Source organism: Watersipora subatra, chromosome 3 (assembly GCF_963576615.1).
Source record: "Watersipora subatra chromosome 3, tzWatSuba1.1, whole genome shotgun sequence".
Taxonomy (NCBI): domain Eukaryota; kingdom Metazoa; phylum Bryozoa; class Gymnolaemata; order Cheilostomatida; family Watersiporidae; genus Watersipora; species Watersipora subatra.
In genome coordinates, this window is record NC_088710.1 from 58,532,072 (window position 1) to 58,552,050 (window position 19,979).

The following is a 19,979-nucleotide window of genomic DNA, read 5'->3' on the forward strand; positions in this document are numbered from 1 at the left end:
TTGCACATAGCAAACAAAGATGTTGGATTCATTAAGTTGAAACTTCAAAAATTACACCAGACAAACTATAACTCTGTGGTACGATGACCACATTATGGTCGATTTGGTTGGAACATAACACATTCAGCAGTTATACGGAACGCTCAGGAATCAGTCAATTAGAGAGATATTACGTGTCACAAACTACTCTAAAATTTGAAGCAATTCATGTGATTGAATTGCTTGAAATTCAATCCCATGAATTGAATCACAAGAGCTATTTTTTACAACAAGCATCGAACATTGCAGATGGTAGCAAAGTAGTGTTGCTGTTTTTACTATCTTTTACAATGACTAACTGTGCTCTTATCAGATCTGTTTCAACTGGTTTCTTCATTGTAATTCTACGGCATTCAAGTTCGGAACTATAATCACTGCATTAAAAACTCTTTCGAGTTAAAATTACCACACAAACATAAATTTCTACCATATGATTAGTTAGCCAAGATAAAAGTAGACCATGACTCCATTTATAACATTTTTTGTACATATTTCAATAGTACAGGTGATCAATTCTTCTTAGTTGACAACATGAGATATCAGAAAAAAGAAGAAAAACTGAGAAAAAATTATGTGGTTAGATAACTGCATGGCTGCTAATCTGATTCTTCTTCATTTGCGAATGTCACGTCTTCTCATCGGTGAGTAGTGAAGCAATTCCAAGACTATTCCTGTAATTATCCAGCCAATATGATTTTTCATTACATTTTACTTGGTACAGTCATATCTCGGCTTTCGAACGTTTCTGATCTCGATCAAATCAGATTCCGACGAAGAAATCCAAGATTTTTTATGCATTAGACTTCGACTAAAAAGACTTCGGCTACAACTTAGGCTTTTAAACAAATGGAAATGAGAAGATTTTTTGTATGTTACAAAAAATTGAAGAATACAAAATTAAAGATTAAAAACCAACTCTGTGCTTTGCTTCAGCTGTGCTTTTTTTATTTCACGCGATCTTTGCTAGAATATATTACATTAAAGGTTGACTTGCAACAACTTGTGATTAACTGTTCATTTTTGAGCTTTCAAGAGCTTGTAATCACATTTCCACATATTTTGAACCTACAAAACAACAGAGTAAGACATGGTGAATCTTTTGATATCAAATAACTGTAATGAGAATTTTGTTGCAAGTCAACCTTTAAAGTTTGTTTTAGATCATAACCTTAGCCTAGGTTAGCCTTCGCTACTTAATGTTTAGATTAAATAAACTGGTAAAAACAGAAAATGAAATGTTTGTTTTTTTAATGATCTTAGTTACGATATCATTTGTTAAAATAAAACACTCAGTCTGTTTCTAGACTGTTTTATACACCGTATACAGTGCACAAGACTCTAAGTAAATAAGGCTACACTATGAGTTGTTACAGATACAACAGTACTTTCCCCAACCTAGTCTAGTCTATTACTAAATTTGTTATAAGACAATCACTGTATCTTACATAATACCAGCTCTTGTATTACATATGTATACAGTTTAAGGTGTAAAATAGTTGCAAAAAATGCTTTTAAAATTGTTTTCTAGACTCGGAATAGATTAAAATCATTTACACTAATTATAATGAGAAAGAGAGTTTCAGATTTTGAACGAATCACTTTTCCAACGGCCTATTAGAACGGATTATGGTCGAGAACCGAGGTTTGACTGTAGTTTGATAGACAGTTAAGAAAAATTTCAATTAACATGTGTATAATAAAAGTAACAAGTTATTGCATAATATCATAACACAGTATCTAAGAACAAAACACGGGAAGCTGAAGCACATCTAGATGAATGAGATGGCATACAGAATAAATGATGGAAGTACATTTGCAAAATTCAGCCATTAAAGTCTAAATGCCTAGACTCACCCAAGTATAGATTCGCTCACGTAACATTTAAAGCTTTTGTCTCGGTTATCAGACGTGAAAACCTGAAACAATCAAAAGATCTATAGGGTCAGATAGGAAGTGGCCAGTCAAATGCGTTATAATTGTATTATGGAAGTGGTACCAAGAGCAACAAACTTACATTTAGCTTTCTTGCACATTTGCAAATGATATAATAGGAAGCCTCTTCAGACATGCCACAACAGGCTTCTGATATATGGCTTTTTGATGGCATTTATGCATTCAACTCTCTAACAATCTAGGCGGACATTTTAGATTTTAACAAGCGTAATAGATGGACAATAGGAAAACGTGGAAGTGCTCTGAATTGTTGCTCAATTACAAGTTTTGGAAGATAAATAATTACAAATGGTTGATTTAATAATCAGCTAAAATTGAAGCATTGCAGTACACACGGAGCTGCATCTGCAATGAGCTGATATAAGAGAGCTAATAATAGTCACACCGGGCCAGCCAATCGGAATCGAGGTCTGAGAACACCAACCGGCAAAAGGAGTTCTGATGACAGGTAAATGACTCAAAAGCAATGCCGACAACAAATTTCACAATTACACAATTGATGAGGTCGGAAGGAGGTCAGAAGGAAACCGGTTACACGATTGGCAGGTGGCCACACATTTGGCGGATTTTAAACAAGCTGCTGATGGCACATAGATTCTACTATATTGTAGATCTACGAAAGATTTGTTACAAGTTGTCAATCACGCCAGCTATCAGCATGCCTTTAGGGAACCGGTCCATAAGTCCATGAGACTTATCTACACATATATATATAGTACTTTATTGGCAATAATTTCATGTCAAAAATAAAAATGTTTTTCAAATTAGGCCATACAACAATAGTAAAACAAAAAAAGAAAGAATAAAAGCAACAGTTAGCCACTAAAATTAGATAAATGGTTTAACAAATAGCGTTTAAGATACCTTTCTCTGCTAAAAGAACGAATATTAGGTGGAAGATTGTTAAAGCAGCTAGCAATGATATTTTCAAAATAGTTGTTAGCGATTGTATGCAATTTGTTGATATCAGGTAAGTTGAAATGAGCTGAGCACTTGTAACTGTCAAGTATCAAGTAAAAACTAAATCATCTAAACTAAATTTATCAACAAAAATTCATTGATTGAAAGCGTTTGAGCATAGAGAATGATGAAAACTAGATCTAAAAAATTTTCACATCGGATTAAGATGTAAAAATTACCTTTATTTATTGATTTTTATGAATTTAGTTCGAAAAAAAATTTGATCAATAATTTGGTATTTACAATGGTTGACTCAGTGTAGAATCTGTGTACATAATTTATGCTAAATGACAGCAATAACTGGAATAGCAAAAACAAGAGAATTGAAGAGATGCAATAATTGTGAAATCGCCGAGCATGATTAGTAGAATAAGAAAAACACGTGCCATTGCACAGAATTTACTCTGGGACTGTGTTTAAACCAGACACAAACTCAGGCTACAAGATACTTCATATATGTAAGGCTAATTGGAAAATATATAAATCAAGTTAAAAAAAAGAACGGAGTTAGAGAAAATTATTAAAAAAAAGACTCAATTAGAGTTTAAATTTTTGAGATTTTCAATCAGCTTATAGACTAGCAGGTTGTGACAACTCCACAAATGATGATAAACAGACCCACACGCTATGACACTGTTTTACACTTCAATATACAAACTTACTCAGTTTCTGTGATATTCTGCATGCACCAATCCATATCTTCTGCAAACGAAACAAACAATTGAGAATGCAAGTAAATCTTTACCTACACATCACTATTTACAGACTAAATCTGCTCTGAATAATGGCTTCAGGTTCACAAGTTCTTAACCAGAGATGCAAAGAAAACCTGCCTAAATTTAGCCATGGTATCTGAGCAATGTTTGCATAACATGTTTGCAGCTATTTTTTATCTTTGGATAACAACCTTGAGTGCTTTGTTCAAACCAACTACTGTTAGTACAATCAGATTTACACGTGTCAGGTAATGAGTTGAAACACTCTCCTGATAAGCGATAATGAGCAATGGCCCAAATCCAAGATAAGTAACATGATGAACGATAACATAAAATTAACTCTCTGGGCCTAACTAACCACATTCGCTTGCAAACATTCCATTATCCAAGCCTTTAGAGACGTGAAGACCTTTTGAACAATTGGACAAGAACATATTGTTGTATTTACTAACTACACAAAAGTAAATAACTATTGAAATACACAGTCATATATCACATTATATCCTATATCCTATTAAAACATCATTGTACCTCATGGAAAATTTTTTAAATATTTAACATTCTTTTAAAGATTAAAAAAACTAATAAAAAGTTTCAACCCAGATCTGTCTATTTTTCCCTTTCAAACTATGTGACTGAATGTGACTCTGAGGCATTTTCTCCTTATTTACATAGAGGCACTTCAGATACTGGTTTAAGAAAAGCAATTAGTAACGCAGGTTGACCATCTCATTTATTTCTAAAATGTATTAGCTATTAAATTAACAACTTGGACAATGCTGGAAACAGAAATCGAGGCATAGGGTGTGGCAGTTTACAGTAAAGGGAGTAGCCTTAATCAATAAATATTTTATTACATAAACCAGAACGTATGTTGTGCTGCGGTGAGCTCATGAATTGCGCACAAATCAATCATGAACTGAGGAAAGAGGTAAGTGAAAGAAGAACAACTACAAAGTTTTGGGACGAAAACTACAGCCAGCAGTGAACTCGGCATAACGCTCGATAATGGTTGCGCAATAGCTAAAATAATTACGGTTTAAATTTATGCGGAGGCAACAAACTGACAGATATTTGATCAATGTCAGTATCCAAATCATCCACATACTACACATGCCTTCGAGCCGCACTTAGGTTTAGAGCCTAACTCAAACCTGCGTGACTTCACAATGCCTAGAAAAACTGAAGTTTTACCAAAATATTTGGCTAAAAATGTAGCACTATAGACGCCTCTCAATAACCAATAACCTACACCTAACTATTTTTCAAATACTTTATGCAGTTGCTATAGCAGCACGCAGCTAACATGAGTTATAGGTTGTACGTTTAAAAGAGCATTTTCCATTAAACGTGTAACACGCATTTAGACTCCTCGTGACTCTAAAAAATTTTCCATAATATTAGCGTTACTCCATGCAGGACTTCTTTATTGATGTTGAGGTAATCTGATGGCATGCAACAGAAAGAAACTCTGGCCCAAATATGCGTGGCATAACAACGCGACTGGAGAGGCTATTAGCATATGAAGCAATTTGTCTCCGAATGATCAAAGCCCAGGAGACTCTGTCTGCTGTTCACTCCTTGTTATCATTTGGAGTGAGACGCCTCAGCCTACGGCCTACACCATCAACAACGTTTTCAATACAATAACTACCGAGTTAGTAACACAGTAACAGAAATAACACGAGTTGGTACGCAGTAACTAAAAGTAACACGAGTTAGTACACAGTAACTACAAAACAGTTTTTTTTTAAGTTACTTCGTTGAAAAACTTTAGGAAACGCGACAAAAGGGAACTTGCCGGACTGTACCAAATACTAACATTTTTTAGCACAAACGTGAGGCAGTTCAGTAAGCAGGTCACAAATATATCGCGAGCAATACCCGCTGCTATCTAAAAAATATGACATAAAAAATTGTTTTCTCATATAGAAATGTATGGTACTTTTAGTTATCTTTGCGTAATGTGGTGCAGGGCTGGGATACATGTGTAGTGTTTAGATTCCAATTACAATTTTATTTACAATTATTTTTTTACAATTCCCTCACCATTTTAAAATAATTACAGTGGTTTTGCCATTTTTGAGACTGAGATACATGAGAATACGCAATAACCGAGTTAGATAAGGTCCATCGACGATGGGTAAGCGCAGGCGTGTCGACATCATTAAATGCGACTGTATGAGACCTTTATAAATATGTTCATGTTTTTAGGTCGTGATAACCAAATACTTGGGTTATAAGAAATTCATTATATGTATGGTAAAATGTTTGTATAATTCATTTTTGGTCAGCAATAGAGTAATTATTGTATCAGTCACATATCTCTGACAGCGGCAAGCAACGGTTAACTCCATGGTTATCAACAACCCATAAGATGAAACAAATGCTTATCCTGTACCCACTTACTGATCACTATCTTTTCGATATTTCGTCACGTGTACCACTATAAATTTGATTAAGAAAACCGAAAACACGTTAGTTTTAGCTATGAAAAGTTGAATATACAAGATTGTTTATGCAACTCACCCTGTTATCAACTATCATAAAAAATGCAAAGCGCTTTTGAATCTCTGTTCCTCGAATGTATGTGAGCACTTAATTAATATTCTAAATATCGTTAGGCTCAAACATTCAGTGAAGAATCCATGAGTTGCTCTAATAACATCGTTGCATCAGGAAAGACGTAACCAGCCAAAACTCAAGAGGCTGTTGATGAGCAGCCATTATTTTAGATTTGACAGAAGACTTGAGGTCAATACGATTTGAGGTAGTTCATCACAATCTCTATTCACCATTATGCTAATGATTAACCTAAACAAGGACAGGAGATGAAATACTGGTGCATTTGAACCCTGGAGGACGCTGCTGGCGACAAGAAAATATGCTAAGCGAGTTTTGATACATTATGCTAATGGCATTGCGAGTGTCGTTCATGGCTAAATACGCAATTTAAATATCTTGCTTTTAATCTCATTTATTTACCGAGTATCCTGTCTGTGAAGGATTGTCACAATAGCCATTCTATTACCACAACTCCGCGTAACAAATAGGTCTGACACAAAATTTGAAAAACAATTTGATAGAAAAACTTCAATCGAAAACAGGTCAATGTTTTGACCTCTTATTTTGGTATGGACTTCCGCTGGCTCAGCCAGGCTGGTGTTTGTTTGGAGCTGTCTGTTAGCGTTGAGTGTATTCTTAAATCAGAAATACAAAGATAGACATTATAACCAGTCTTTCCACAGATAATGAAAATGTAGCAAGATTGTCACTAATACCTTGAACACAAAGGACTTGGCCAATGAACAACAAGAGCGTAGATTTCAAGGTGAGTTGTTACCTACACGAACTGATAGATCTCGTAGAGCGCCACCAATTAGGAATATCTTACAAGCCTAGAGCCACTAATAAAAGTTAGAGCGAGTCGTGTGAAAGTCATGGAGCAATTCGTATTGTAAATGTTAGGCGGTACGGGACAATATGCCTCTGCTCTTTTTGCATCATACTAACGCAGTGTAACCAGTTTTACCATTTATGTCGGCAACTGAATATTCGGCTATTAACTACTATATAAAGCAGCGGGGCGAATGAATCTTTTTCATACTAGCGCTACACTCACTCTGGTGTAAACCGGATGGCAGCATGCCACAGGAGCACTCCAGAACATTTACTCTCCAGTCTAAATGTTCAATGGCTTGTACCAATCTAGCTCTCTTCCTAGCAAGCCGTGTAACATTAGCATACATACTAGATCTGTGTAAACATCTTTTGCTAAAGATTCGCTACGATTCCGTACTTCGAATACACCTTCAAAGGAGTTGACATTCCTTTGAAGAAATAATTGCAGTTGGGTTTTCACGGAGTCAGAGAAGATTACAAGCAGCTAAATTTCATAAATCTAAGTTGACTGTCACACCAAAACTGATATAGGTGGCCGAGCTGATAAACTGCTGGAACCATCACACATAGCTACCATCCTATCGTGGTTGCTTATCACAATTCTTCTAAGGATATTTTTGTTACAAAGTTTTAGTTTCAAATTAAAATTAAATAAACTATTTCTTGCTATTAGAAACTGATATACATCAGCCGACGATCTTTAATAGAAGCCTGTATTGATGACAACAGTTAAAAACCTTCATAGATGACAGTTTCATCAATAGAGGGATCCTCCACAAAATCTAACTTATGAAGAATGAACAATACAACAAAGTAGCGAGAGTAACTATCCTTTGGGCATCTGAAAATGCAACGAAGGAGCAGTGTTTGAAGCAAAGAAACACGGTAACTGTTCATAAAGCATTTTAGTTAGGTCTTACATCTGTTAGAACACAATTTGTTCTATAGTCTGATGCTGCTGTGAACCAAATTATTTTTGTATTTGCCTGTTTTCCTCATTAACATTTAGCGATGAGCAAAATTGTAGCAATGAGGATAGCTGTAGAGACGTAACTGCTATCACACATTGTTGAAGATCCATGTTAGATAGAAAGTATGTTGAAAATACTTTGATGAAGGTTATGGAGTGGGCAAACCACTGAGTGAGCCACATGAGGATACGTTTTTCAGGACGCTCTTGAAGAGTGACGGCCATCAGATAGGCAGCAGAACAGGTGTACCACCAGTGAACGCTGCATTAAAGGAAGTAAGTGGTGTGGGTCATTGCTCTTTGGTTTATAAGGCAGTCTAATGCCGACAAGCACTACACTGTGTAGCTGTCATCACACAAGCGAAGAAAAAGATCGTTATAAGAGTAAGAACATTCCATCAGTTTTCCGATCTGAGCTGATGAATAATGTTTATCCAAACTTTTTCCAATCGGCGTACATTACAATAATGGGAGTTGTGGCCACAAACAACAGCTGCGACCACACTTGCATTCAACATAATTTTCATCCGTCTTAGACATGCTGAGTTCGCGTCTAGACAAATGATATTAAATGCAAAGGGGAGTGGCAGCTTATTTAGCAAGAGGCTAGCGAGTGAGTAGTGTCAGAAATTACATGCATATATGCACTCATTAGGCCATTTTCATTCAGAAGATATGCGCCATTACTGCTTGACACAAGTTTTAGCATTTTGGGAAAGTTACCTTGGACCCGTGGTGTAAACCGACCTTCAGCAGATCCTTTTCAATATTCTTTAGAGCATGGGATTAGATTCATAATAAATGTAAACATTTTAGGAGCATTTCAGCAAAAGAATAAAAAGCCAGAAGAGAAGATTTGTCTGTATAGAAAGATGACATCAGTTCAGCTAAATGCTTAACACTCTGAAGTCTAACCTAGTATATATGAGTAGGTCCCCTAACCCTAGACTGTATTAACAACATTCCATCTACTCTAAAAGTACTTAGGATAGCACCATTCTTTTTGAACTGAATAGTAATCTGTAGCTCTAAGCTTGTAGATCACAAAGAAAAAACAGAAATCAAATAGAATAAATAGTATTTTGTAAATTATTTTGTAATACTGTAAATCAAATTAAGTAGTTTTTTTCACTTATTCAAAAATGCGATGTTTTAGATATAACAGAAGAAACAATGGTTGATGTACACTGAGCCTGATAGAGTGTATATTTGTTATGAATAAAAAAGCAAATGATTTTAGTGTAAAGCTCTTGTTGCTGAGGAGAAAAAGCTTTCTAGCTTTGTCTATTGTTGATCCTTCATTGCTAAGGATTTCAATTAGTACATTACTAGAAACTAACGTTGTGTCAGCAGTAAGTTTTCATTTCTCAGTCGGTAGGAGGTGCCGTAAGTATTTTGGTGATATCTCAAGAACTAGTACTCCAAACGACTACAAACTTTGGAACTATATTACAAACATATATTGCACTGAGCCACCAATATTTCGTAACCCCGCATAAACTGGGAGTACAACAAAGCAAAGCTACAAAGCTGAGTTTACGTTGGATCAGGTGAGAAAACAACTCCTCAAATTATCTCGGTCCAAGGCTTCAAGGTGTTACATGTCTGATTCTTTATAAGCTGATTTAATAGGTGCTGTGCTACTGCGGGTCGGCTCTGACAAGAGGGAATCATTTTATCATAATTCTACGACCTTATTGACTTCGTGCACTGCTCGTAAATAAAGTTCATATACATTCATTATCTTCATTTGTAACATTCATAAAATAAGTAAACCAAACAAGCCGGTATGCTTAAGTCATTCACCGTTTATATAACGATTGACTATGAGAGGACAACTACGAAAGGAAATAAGACCAACCTTGAGTAATGCTCAGCATGTTTGTACTGAGAAATGCGTAAACGAGCTGTAGCAACATGTCAACAGCTGGCTTACAATCACCTGACAGACACTTCACCCATGACTTGACATCATCCCCTCTACGAGTACAATAAAACAGCGTCAAGTACTATCTTAATCCTGCACCAAAAAGGTTGACTCGATATGGTTGAAGAATTGGCAAAGATTTTCAAGATGTAAAAACAGTACTGACTGCATGTAAAAAAAGCTGATGGTTTTCATATATATAATGTATATATATAAAAATAATATAATAAGTATATGAAAACATATATATTTATGAAAAAAAATATATATATACACGCACAAACATAAAACATTACACCAAAAATAATTATGTCATCAGCTAGCGCAGTTATGTCATCAGAATTGATGAAATAACTGCGCTAGCCACAGTAACACTAGATGTTATGAAGCTTGAGAGTCATGAACTCAGCGTGAACTGTATTTTATTAGCATAATCAAAAGCGGAATGTTCATCCTTTATAATTCCAACCTAGGTATGACCTCACTGTTTAGCAAAACTTTCAAATCCATCCTAATTCCTCTGGTACATGTGTGAAAAAAACAATCAAACTCAAAAAACACCGATAGTCCAGCCCAGTCGTGATTGATGATAGAAAAAGCAATACTGAGAGTAACAACACAACACATACGCAATACATTCCTATAATCATCGATTTTATGCATTTAGGAAAAATAAACGCTCCGACCAAAAGAAAGTGCATCCCATTTTACTACATTTGCTGACCTTTACTACCACATCGCTGCCCTACAGCGTCGCTGTTACGTGGCAACATCAGCAAAAACAGGTAAAACGTACACGCATACTACGCAAACATCATTGTTGACATTTTAAGTTATCATCCATTTTAGATACGTTTTAGAATGTTGTTTTAGATATGGCTTAAGCAAACAACTTGAGATCTGATAAATCAGAACTTTTACACAGAAAAGCCGACTGGCGGCTGCAACTTCTCCCAATTCTTAACAACTGACATAACCAGGGACGTAGACACATACATAAGTATACACAGAAAACTATAATAATATGGTAATTTTTTTGCCATTTTATTTGACTGCATAGGTTAGTCGAGACATTTCTTGTGATTTATGATTTCATATTTTAGAGGGCGTATCAGTAAGAGATGGTGCAGCTGACTACCAGCCCGACTACTATGGTGCCTTAGACTGAGCAACTATATACATACTTGTCATAGCCAGACCATATCTCATGCGCTACAGACAGGATTGAGATTGAGATGCTGAACAAAATGTCATAAACTCCATCTTTGTGCTATCTACATATGGCAATATGAAAACTCTACGGAGAAACCAAGGTTACAAAAGCTTTACAAAATAACACACAATGTTGGGATATAATATAATATATAAAGATAAATATAAAGATATAATATGTAGAATTTTATTCTATATGCTTGTATTTAAAAGTTTCCAGTGTCATCAGTAAGTGCTTTATCCATCTGTGGTTGTGTAGTGATAATAAATATGGGTAACACCTATTGGTACAGCTTTTACTTCATCACAGCGTGATGTTGGTCACGCACGACACAAAAGCTTCCACTAACCTTAGCACATTCCCGTGCAACTATGCTGAATATTCCATGCTTAAAGCATGTCAGTTTCCAAGTTAAATTTGATAGTAGGTTCTCTAAAGAAAACATTTAAAATAAATTAAGTTACTTTCTTTTAATATTTATCCATATGGGAGTTTGCCTTATATGTTGAAAGATTTTATGCAACTCATAGAGGGAAATACATGTACAGTAAAGCGAAGCAAAATGTATGACATAGCAACTTTAGACGGTTTACCAAATAACAACATTCTTATCTCTCGCTCTACGATAAACCAAATTTAGATTATTTTTCTTGGCTCGTATTTTTTGATGATACACTGATGAAACTTGTGTAGCGGCCTACACAATAAGTTTATATAAACATATACAGCCATCCCTCTACATTTGAAATTATTTCTTTTTGAGAGTTGCCTTGTATGTCGAAACCGTCATATGTTGAATCAAGTATTCCCATAAGAATACACAGCACTTCATTTAATTCGTTTTATAGGTACTATAATTCCTTAATACAAACTACAATTACACGTTACATTATATTAAATACAAACAAACTAAATTTATAAAACTAAATTAATAAAAACAATTAATAAGAGAGTTGTGATTGTTGCTTTACCATAGAGACATGCGAAGAGAAGGGAAAACTCGGTGATGTATTGGTTCGGAGGAAGCGGCTTCCAGAGGGAGATTTTCTGCGCAACTCATTCTAGCTTTAACTAGTTGATGTTTAAATTAACTTGACTTATACTTTTAACATTATTTTCACAATTCATTTTAAATTTTCACTAGCTTCTCCACTTTTACTTACAAAACTTCAATGTTTCAAGATATTTCAAATGCAAAATGTTACATCTTGTGTTAAGTCAAGCATTCGCAATAATTTTATGGTATGTGTTGAGACATTCACCTGTTGACTTGATCGTAGGTAGAAGAACTGGGTGTATTCATATCTACATACAGTTATTTTAGCAACTCTTAAAGTTATCACCATAAAATGAAACTTTGAAACTGTTAAAAATGTTGGCAAATACGGCTGCTTTCATGCGCAACAACAATGAGAAATTCTCAACTTTTAGCACCACAATATTTCCGTTAAGTTAAATTAGAGAAAAACCTAAAGCTGAGTAATAAAAACTTTCGAATACTAAGTAATATCACATCCAATATTTGCCTGGCATTGAAAGTAGCAAAACATCGACGTGAAAACTTGAGCAAAAGAATACAATTTAATAGACGACGTTTAACCACAAATTTGAATATAAAAGCAGCAAAGTGATAATAAATTAGCAAACCTGTACATCACATTTTTAAGTCGGTAACAGTCCAGGGCATTGACTTGAAATCTAACGAACTATGTCTGTACTACGCAATTTGTTTAGTTCAAATGACAAGTTGGAAATATTCACTGTACAACATATGATGATATCAATATGGTATTAGAGGTTTGAAACCTACCATTTACCTACCCCCGGATGAAATAAACTAAATAAAATTATTTTTTAAAATAAGAAATGTGTAGGTAATGCCTCAAAGATTGAGTATGATGTCTGCTTTACTTGCTACAAAAAGAGGCTGTTTTAAAAGAATTGTTGCACAAAGAATGCTTCTGTAATCTTGACTAGACATATCTGAGCCCGGTATCAAGGCAACCTCAACGGCTGGAAACAGCCCAGCGGCAAGAAATTTAATGTTGGATGCCATTTCTGTCACCATTGATGGCTTTTTTTGAGAACAAAACTCCAACCTCTTATTTGCAGATCTGATACTCTAGGTGAGGGATGGCCAAATGTTTTTGGTCATGATCCGCTACAGCCAAATCTGACAAATTAAAGATCCTCGACGAGCTAAAGATGTGCATTTTTCTTTTTCAACATACATAAACATGTAATTATTTGTGTATACGGTATCTTAAAACAAAGCATCAAATACGATTTAAAGAAACTTTGTTTATATACATAATGTAACTAAAAATCAGTGAATGAATTTGGTCTATATGATTTTGAATAAATGAATGAATTTGATAAATATGTCTGATATCTGTGAGAAAAAAATGAGAGGGCTTTGACTTCACAATACTATCGCAACGCGGTTTCTTGCTACTTACAGCGACTCTTAAAGTTTATGAAAAAGAGTATTTGTGAGTCGTGTACTGTCTTTCACAAAATTCATTGCTGAAAACAAAGAATTTACAAAAATTCTAAGAAAAATTTACAAAATTTTTTTTTAAACCAAATTAAAAAAAAATACTTCAAAAATATTTTTTGACAACCAACGTGGAAAATACACAAAAAATACAGAGCTCCGCATCCGAATCAAGATCCACTATTTGACCATAGCTGCTCTAGGTCATTGAGCCACGGCTGCTCCATGTGCAAATTTGTTGACCTTAAGAGTTATAGTCCCCTACAGATAGAGAAGGTGACTCCGTATGCGGGAGGTATTATAAATCGCCAAGAGTTGTAGACTATTATTTTCATAACCGCTACCAATAGGAGTTTTCAATGTAAAAACTATTAAGAAAAGGGCGGTTGAGATAGTAAAAGAGATTTTAAATAGTGATTCGCGACAAGAAAATTTCTCCTACTGTGTCCAAGTCAACCGTGTTATTAATTGTAATAACATCATTTATCTCTGTCACGGCAGAAAACGGTTCTGCATATAAAATGCTATATACAAAACACATTCGGAAAAAATTGTTTGGTTTTTGCATAATTGTTATATCAGAAGCTTGTTCCAAAAAGTGTTATAACCAGGACCTTGCTAAAAAGATGGGTGGGTACTCTCGACATAGATCAGTAGCATCAGCCGGCTTGGTAGGTTGTTATAGTGTTACTAACTTTGCTTGTCTAGATTTTTCTGAATTCTGAGCATATAACTATGACAAATGTAACGGTGGTCAGTCATGTGTCCAATTACATTCAGAAAACTACCAAAAGATTCTCCTCATTAATACTGATAACACTTACGTTAAACAAGCGTGCTTCTTTGCGCCACGATGAGTGACAGCGGAGGATCTATGTTGAACTCCCTCCAGAATAGCGAGGTGCATCTTCCATAGCAAGTCCTTATCATGTATTCCCTGACAGCACAATGACAGATACCAGCGTATCAGGTTAGAGATCTGAGGCTTTATCATGCCCAAAAGTTCATAGTCCTTTGAAAGCCAAGCGGCGATAACTCCAACTTCAGAGACTCCTGTGGAGAAGACAACCTTTGGTAGGTGAGATCTAATATAGTATTGTATGAATTTAGTCTCCGTTTGTGTGATAACCAAGGACTGATTAAAACTATCATACAAAAAAGATCAAATTTTCAACAAGAAAATGAAAAATACACAATTAATATGATAATAAGACCAAAGCCACGGTAAGTCAAGCAGAACTGTTAAGGCTGCTTCTGCCCATCTACTATCAACAATCATGCTGCAACCTGCGCTAGAGTGTTGAGCTTTACAGCTTTACAATAATGGCTTTGGCTAGCTTCTTGCGTCATGAATATTCTTAATACATCAATTTGTTTGAACCTGTAAACACATTGATGGGGACGAAAAAGTTTCTTAAAAATATGGTGTCGCTAACTTTTTATAATTGGTGGTGAGAAGCAGGCTCAAATACAGATCACGAAGAACAGACAGATTAAAAAAAAATTTAACAACAGGTAGCAGGATAGTTTTTAGACATCCAAACTCAATGTTAATAAATCCCACTTTGTTATTGTGTGTGCATGCATGTCTGTCTGTTAGTCTGCGTGAACGCTATCCACCAAACGTTAAAAACGCTATGAAAAAATGTTTCCACATTTTTTGTCTGGTTTTATCCAAACTTCACATGCATATGTTGTGTGCTTCCGCCAGGTAAAAATAGTCGGTTTCAAAACACCATTTGGTTCCTGAGAACCAGCCTCTTAGAGACCCACCCGCGAGATATCTGATTGAAAACAAAGAAAACTTGGGCATGGATGGGCTTACAGCTAGTAGCATTTATACAAACGGCTCATTTCACTGTGTACTATGTTATCACACAAAAAGTAATACTTTCTGTTAAACATAGTTCCAAACTAAAGATTTAGGTTGTTTGAACCTTCTGGAAGACTTGTCTGTGCGAAGAGCGTATTGATAAACATAGCGGCGAGATCTCTCGAGTATGCAGGCAGGATGATGATGTCATCAATATTGAGATGTGATATCTGACAGAAGTCTGCTCGCAATACGTTGACGACCTTTAGCTTGAGAGGGTGCAGCATGTCCAATCCCTGGTACAATGATATAACAAATATAATATATAACAACAAGCTCGCCATTAATCTCAATTCATAGCTTATCACAACAAAATACCAAAACAAAAAATTCAACTATTTCTCACCACACTTTGTCAATGTAAAAAAGGTAATATTCATGAAATTAAAACAATGGGCTGAAAGGGGTTAAACTGTGTTAAACGCACCTTTCATTTAAGAGCAGTAAACATCAAAATTCCAATATAACATAGCTGTGTATAGCAATATTCAATATAACAAAGGGAAGTGTAAAGCACATAAATTACATCATTTTTTTATTATATATTTCAGTACATCAGTCTTGGCTTTCGAATGAGCCATTGTTTGACATGAGACAGACATTGGTTGGTGTTTATAGGATTTCCCCAGAGCTCTACCACAGAAATGTTCAATGGTTTAGGCCCGAAAATCGTTACGTCACAATTTTCATATTCGGTGTTGTGTGTTCTTATTGCTTATTTTATTGCTTATCGCTTATATTTATCAACTACGATAATGACGTTAGTGGCAGGCGAAGGTAGGACAACTCCAGAGAACCAATGAAGATGACAAAGGAATCAGTGTTATCAACTCTCCATGTACAGATTATTTCTATGATAAATAACTTGGATTCCAAGCACCATACTATGTTTTCCCGATGATATTATGCACTAGCCCTCTCTTTTTATTATGATGTTGAAGAGCACGATTGAGACTAATTAATTTCAAGCATTGCGTGATCTCGCGAAAGTGCGATTGACATATAGTCCTAGGACCATGCAACTGCAGGTCACAATTTAATCGATGTAATTTTTTTACCTTTATCAATGACAGTATATTTGTTGAAGCATAATCAACCCAGAACATGTGTTCGTATTGGTCGGGCGTTAGCACGATCCCCCGGCATTGTTGATTATCTAGAATCCTAGTTTATTATTAACGCTCTCTGGGTTTAACAGCACCGATTGTCACAAAAAAACGCAGCCTCAATGGCAGCGAAAGGGATCGACTCCCTAAGGCTAAATAATAATTATGACATCACATTGTGAGAACCGCAACCAAGTGTTTTTTTTTTATTGCAGGACATACTTTTGACACCCTGTTTTTCATAGTTCTATTACTCTTTGTGTATTGAATATAGGCGCACTCAAAAGCCAAGATTCTGATGTATCGAACTATATGATAAAAAAATTATACAATTTATGTGCTTTAATGGAGGTAAGTATAGCAGAGGTAAGTATAGCAAAGGTAAGTAGAACAGAGGTGTATATAACAGAGGTATATATAACAATGGTTATGTATAGCAGAGGCAAATGTGGCAGAAGCAAGTATAGCAGAGGTGAGTATAATAGAGGCGTGTGTATCACAGAAGCTATTATAGCAGAGTCAATTATAGCATAACCTAGTAGAGGGAAGTATAACCGAGGTAAAAATATCGGGAGGTAAGTATACCAAAGTAAATTTAATAGAGGTAAATATAGTAAAGGTAAATATAGAAGAGGTAGGTATAGAAGAGGTAAGTATAGCACAGGTAAGTATAACACAGATGAAAGTGTAGCTGAGGTAAATATAGCAGAGGTAAGGATAGCAGAGGTAAGTATAACAGAGTTATGTATAGCAGAGGTAAGTATAGAAGAGGTAAGTATAACAGAGGTAAGTATAACAGAGGTATGTATAGAAGAGGTAAGTATAGCAGAGGTAAGTAGAACAGAGGTAAGTATAGCAGAGGTAAGTAGAACAGAGGTATGCATAGCAAAGGTAAGTATAGAAGAGGTAAGTACAACAGAGGTAACTATAACAGAGGTATGTATAGAAGAGGTAAGTATAGCAGAGGTAAGTAGAACAGAGGTATGTATAGCAGAGGTAAGTATAGAAGAGGTAAGTATAACAGAGGTATGTATAACAGAGGTAAGTATAAAAGAGGTAAGTATAGCAGAGGTAAGTAGAACAGAGGTATGCATAGCAAAGGTAAGTATAGAAGAGGTAAGTATAACAGAGGTAACTATAACAGAGGTATGTATAGAAGAGGTAAGTATAGCAGAGGTAAGTAGAACAGAGGTATGTATAGCAGAGGTAAGTATAGAAGAGGTAAGTATAACAGAAATAAGTATAACAGAGGTATGTATAACAGAGGTAAGTATAGAAGAGGTAAGTATAGCAGAGGTAAGTATAACAAAGGTATGCATAGCAAAGGTTATGTATAACAAATGCAAGTATAAAAGCACACTTATTCGCTAACCTTTAAATACTTTGAACATTTCCAAAGGCAGACACCGAGTTTCATAGAGAGTGAATATGACATCAGTTTGCAGAACAATTCATAGACATGTGGATTATCAGCTGGAAAAACCAATTCAAGGTAATCTGTCTTCTTCTGCGTTTCTAATGGTTCTGCTAGCCGTTGTATGATATCTAACTCAGTTATCGGGTCCATCGGCTACAATCACAATAAATCTCATAAATTATTACACCTACTTCACATAAATGGTAATATGTAAGCATAGTGATTTGATAAGCCGTGTTTGCCAACAATCAACAAGATAAAAATCCCAGTGTGACAAGATTAGCATGTGGACTAAATAAATGACCTAGCTGAGTACCCGCCTTACTACTCACACGAATGTAAATATATAAGAACAGGGCAGATGGATTAACTACCTGCAGAAAAACTACCTGTAAAAACTGTCAACTGCTGAACTGCCAATTGGCAACTAACCAATCTATAGAAGGTCTATAGTCTATTGTGAATAATCTGAATGCATTCGGGTCATCGTCAAGGCTGCAAAAATTTTCTCTACAATTAGCAAATTTGATTCCCTGATATAAAAATAGGTATACTAAGCAACAAGTCTGTTATGAGATGTGATTCGATTTAAAAATAATTATTATAATTCTGTTTAAATTTCCAAAATATCAAAGATTTAAAAATATACTCTCTTTAATTATGTATAGATGTACATTATTTTGTATAGCATCTATACTAATGCAAAGACGCACCTACCAGCAGTATTTAAAGCAGTGTCCGAAAGCTTGTTACACAATTTAGCAGACACATGCACAGCACAAAGCCATTGCTAGATACTTACATTGCCTTTAATTGTGTAGAAGTTATCAAAGACAAGTTTCCGAATTGCATCATTGATATTCTCCCCAATACCTGGTATGCCATTCATAGTAGGTGTCGCACTGCCCAAAAGACTGGCGCGTTTCAGGATCTCGAACATAGTATGAAGACTATCAGGGAACTTCTCCTGAACAGCTCTTCTCACCAGTGGCTCCAAATACTTGACATCCATGTTCACTAAAAACTCATATGCAATAGGTGTAATACTGCCATGAAACAAAATACTCATGGGAATTTTGCCAAAACTGCTGACTACCAACACTAGACCTTACAATATATTTTTAAATATTTAGTGCTGTGTTGAAATATATGCAGTGTGATGTAAACTAGACTAATACTTTATAGGGTATTGAAAATGTATTTTAGCATTTTGTTAATGATGTATTTTTTACAGTGCACTGGAAATTCCTGTGGTATAGAAACGAGTGTTCAGCAATATCAAATTCACTCCCCTCCCGAGCCTTGCGCCACATACTGGTAGTCGGTTCTCAACTATACAGCAGTGCCAAACAGTACAAACTAACAATACAAAACAGTGTTCATTAGATTGCTCTATGAACAGACGCCTATTACCAAATACCGCATGACTAAAACACAAGAACGTTCAAACGATAAATAGCGTAACATCTAACTTGTAGATTATTAACTCTCACTATACGCAACCTTAAAACGTAAGAGTGGTTTGTAAACAGATAAGGTAAGAATGATCACGCATCATGGTTTTATATCAGTATATTTATGTGTTAAATTTGTCTGTATGATTCGTGTATACGGTATATGTCTAATATGATTATGTAATAAAGTGGCGTTTTAAAGACCTCCTTTTCAGTTGGGAGTGTATGAAGACATGGTGTCTGACGCTACGTGTTTCGGTGTGTTTGATTTTAATTAAAGCGGATAAAAGTGAATCACTATAATTTGTTATGCTTATTTACCGTCTACCACTTACTATCATTCCTACCTAAAAGCTATCATTCGAAGCCTCAACAAAATAGACATCTGGTGAAAAAGCATGAAAGTTGAATTGCCTAAACTTAGTTTCATTAGCTGAAAAATCCAAATTAAT

At 35.3% G+C, this 19,979-nt stretch overlaps 1 protein-coding gene across 1 annotated transcript; it reads right to left on the reverse strand.

The window, feature by feature from the left end:
• Positions 1-504: 504 nt before the first annotated feature.
• LOC137391472 (uncharacterized) lies at positions 505-19,906 on the reverse strand. The gene is made up of 9 exons (XM_068077957.1): positions 19,875-19,906; positions 18,876-19,090; positions 18,029-18,226; positions 15,615-15,786; positions 14,502-14,730; positions 9,902-10,020; positions 3,615-3,654; positions 1,894-1,955; positions 505-710 (listed from the first exon to the last, which is right to left on the reverse strand). Exons 2-8 carry the CDS (start codon positions 19,083-19,085, stop codon positions 1,910-1,912), a joined length of 1,014 nt encoding a protein of 337 aa, XP_067934058.1. The 5' UTR covers positions 19,086-19,090; positions 19,875-19,906; the 3' UTR covers positions 505-710; positions 1,894-1,909.
• Between the last annotated feature and the right edge of the window lie 73 nt (positions 19,907-19,979).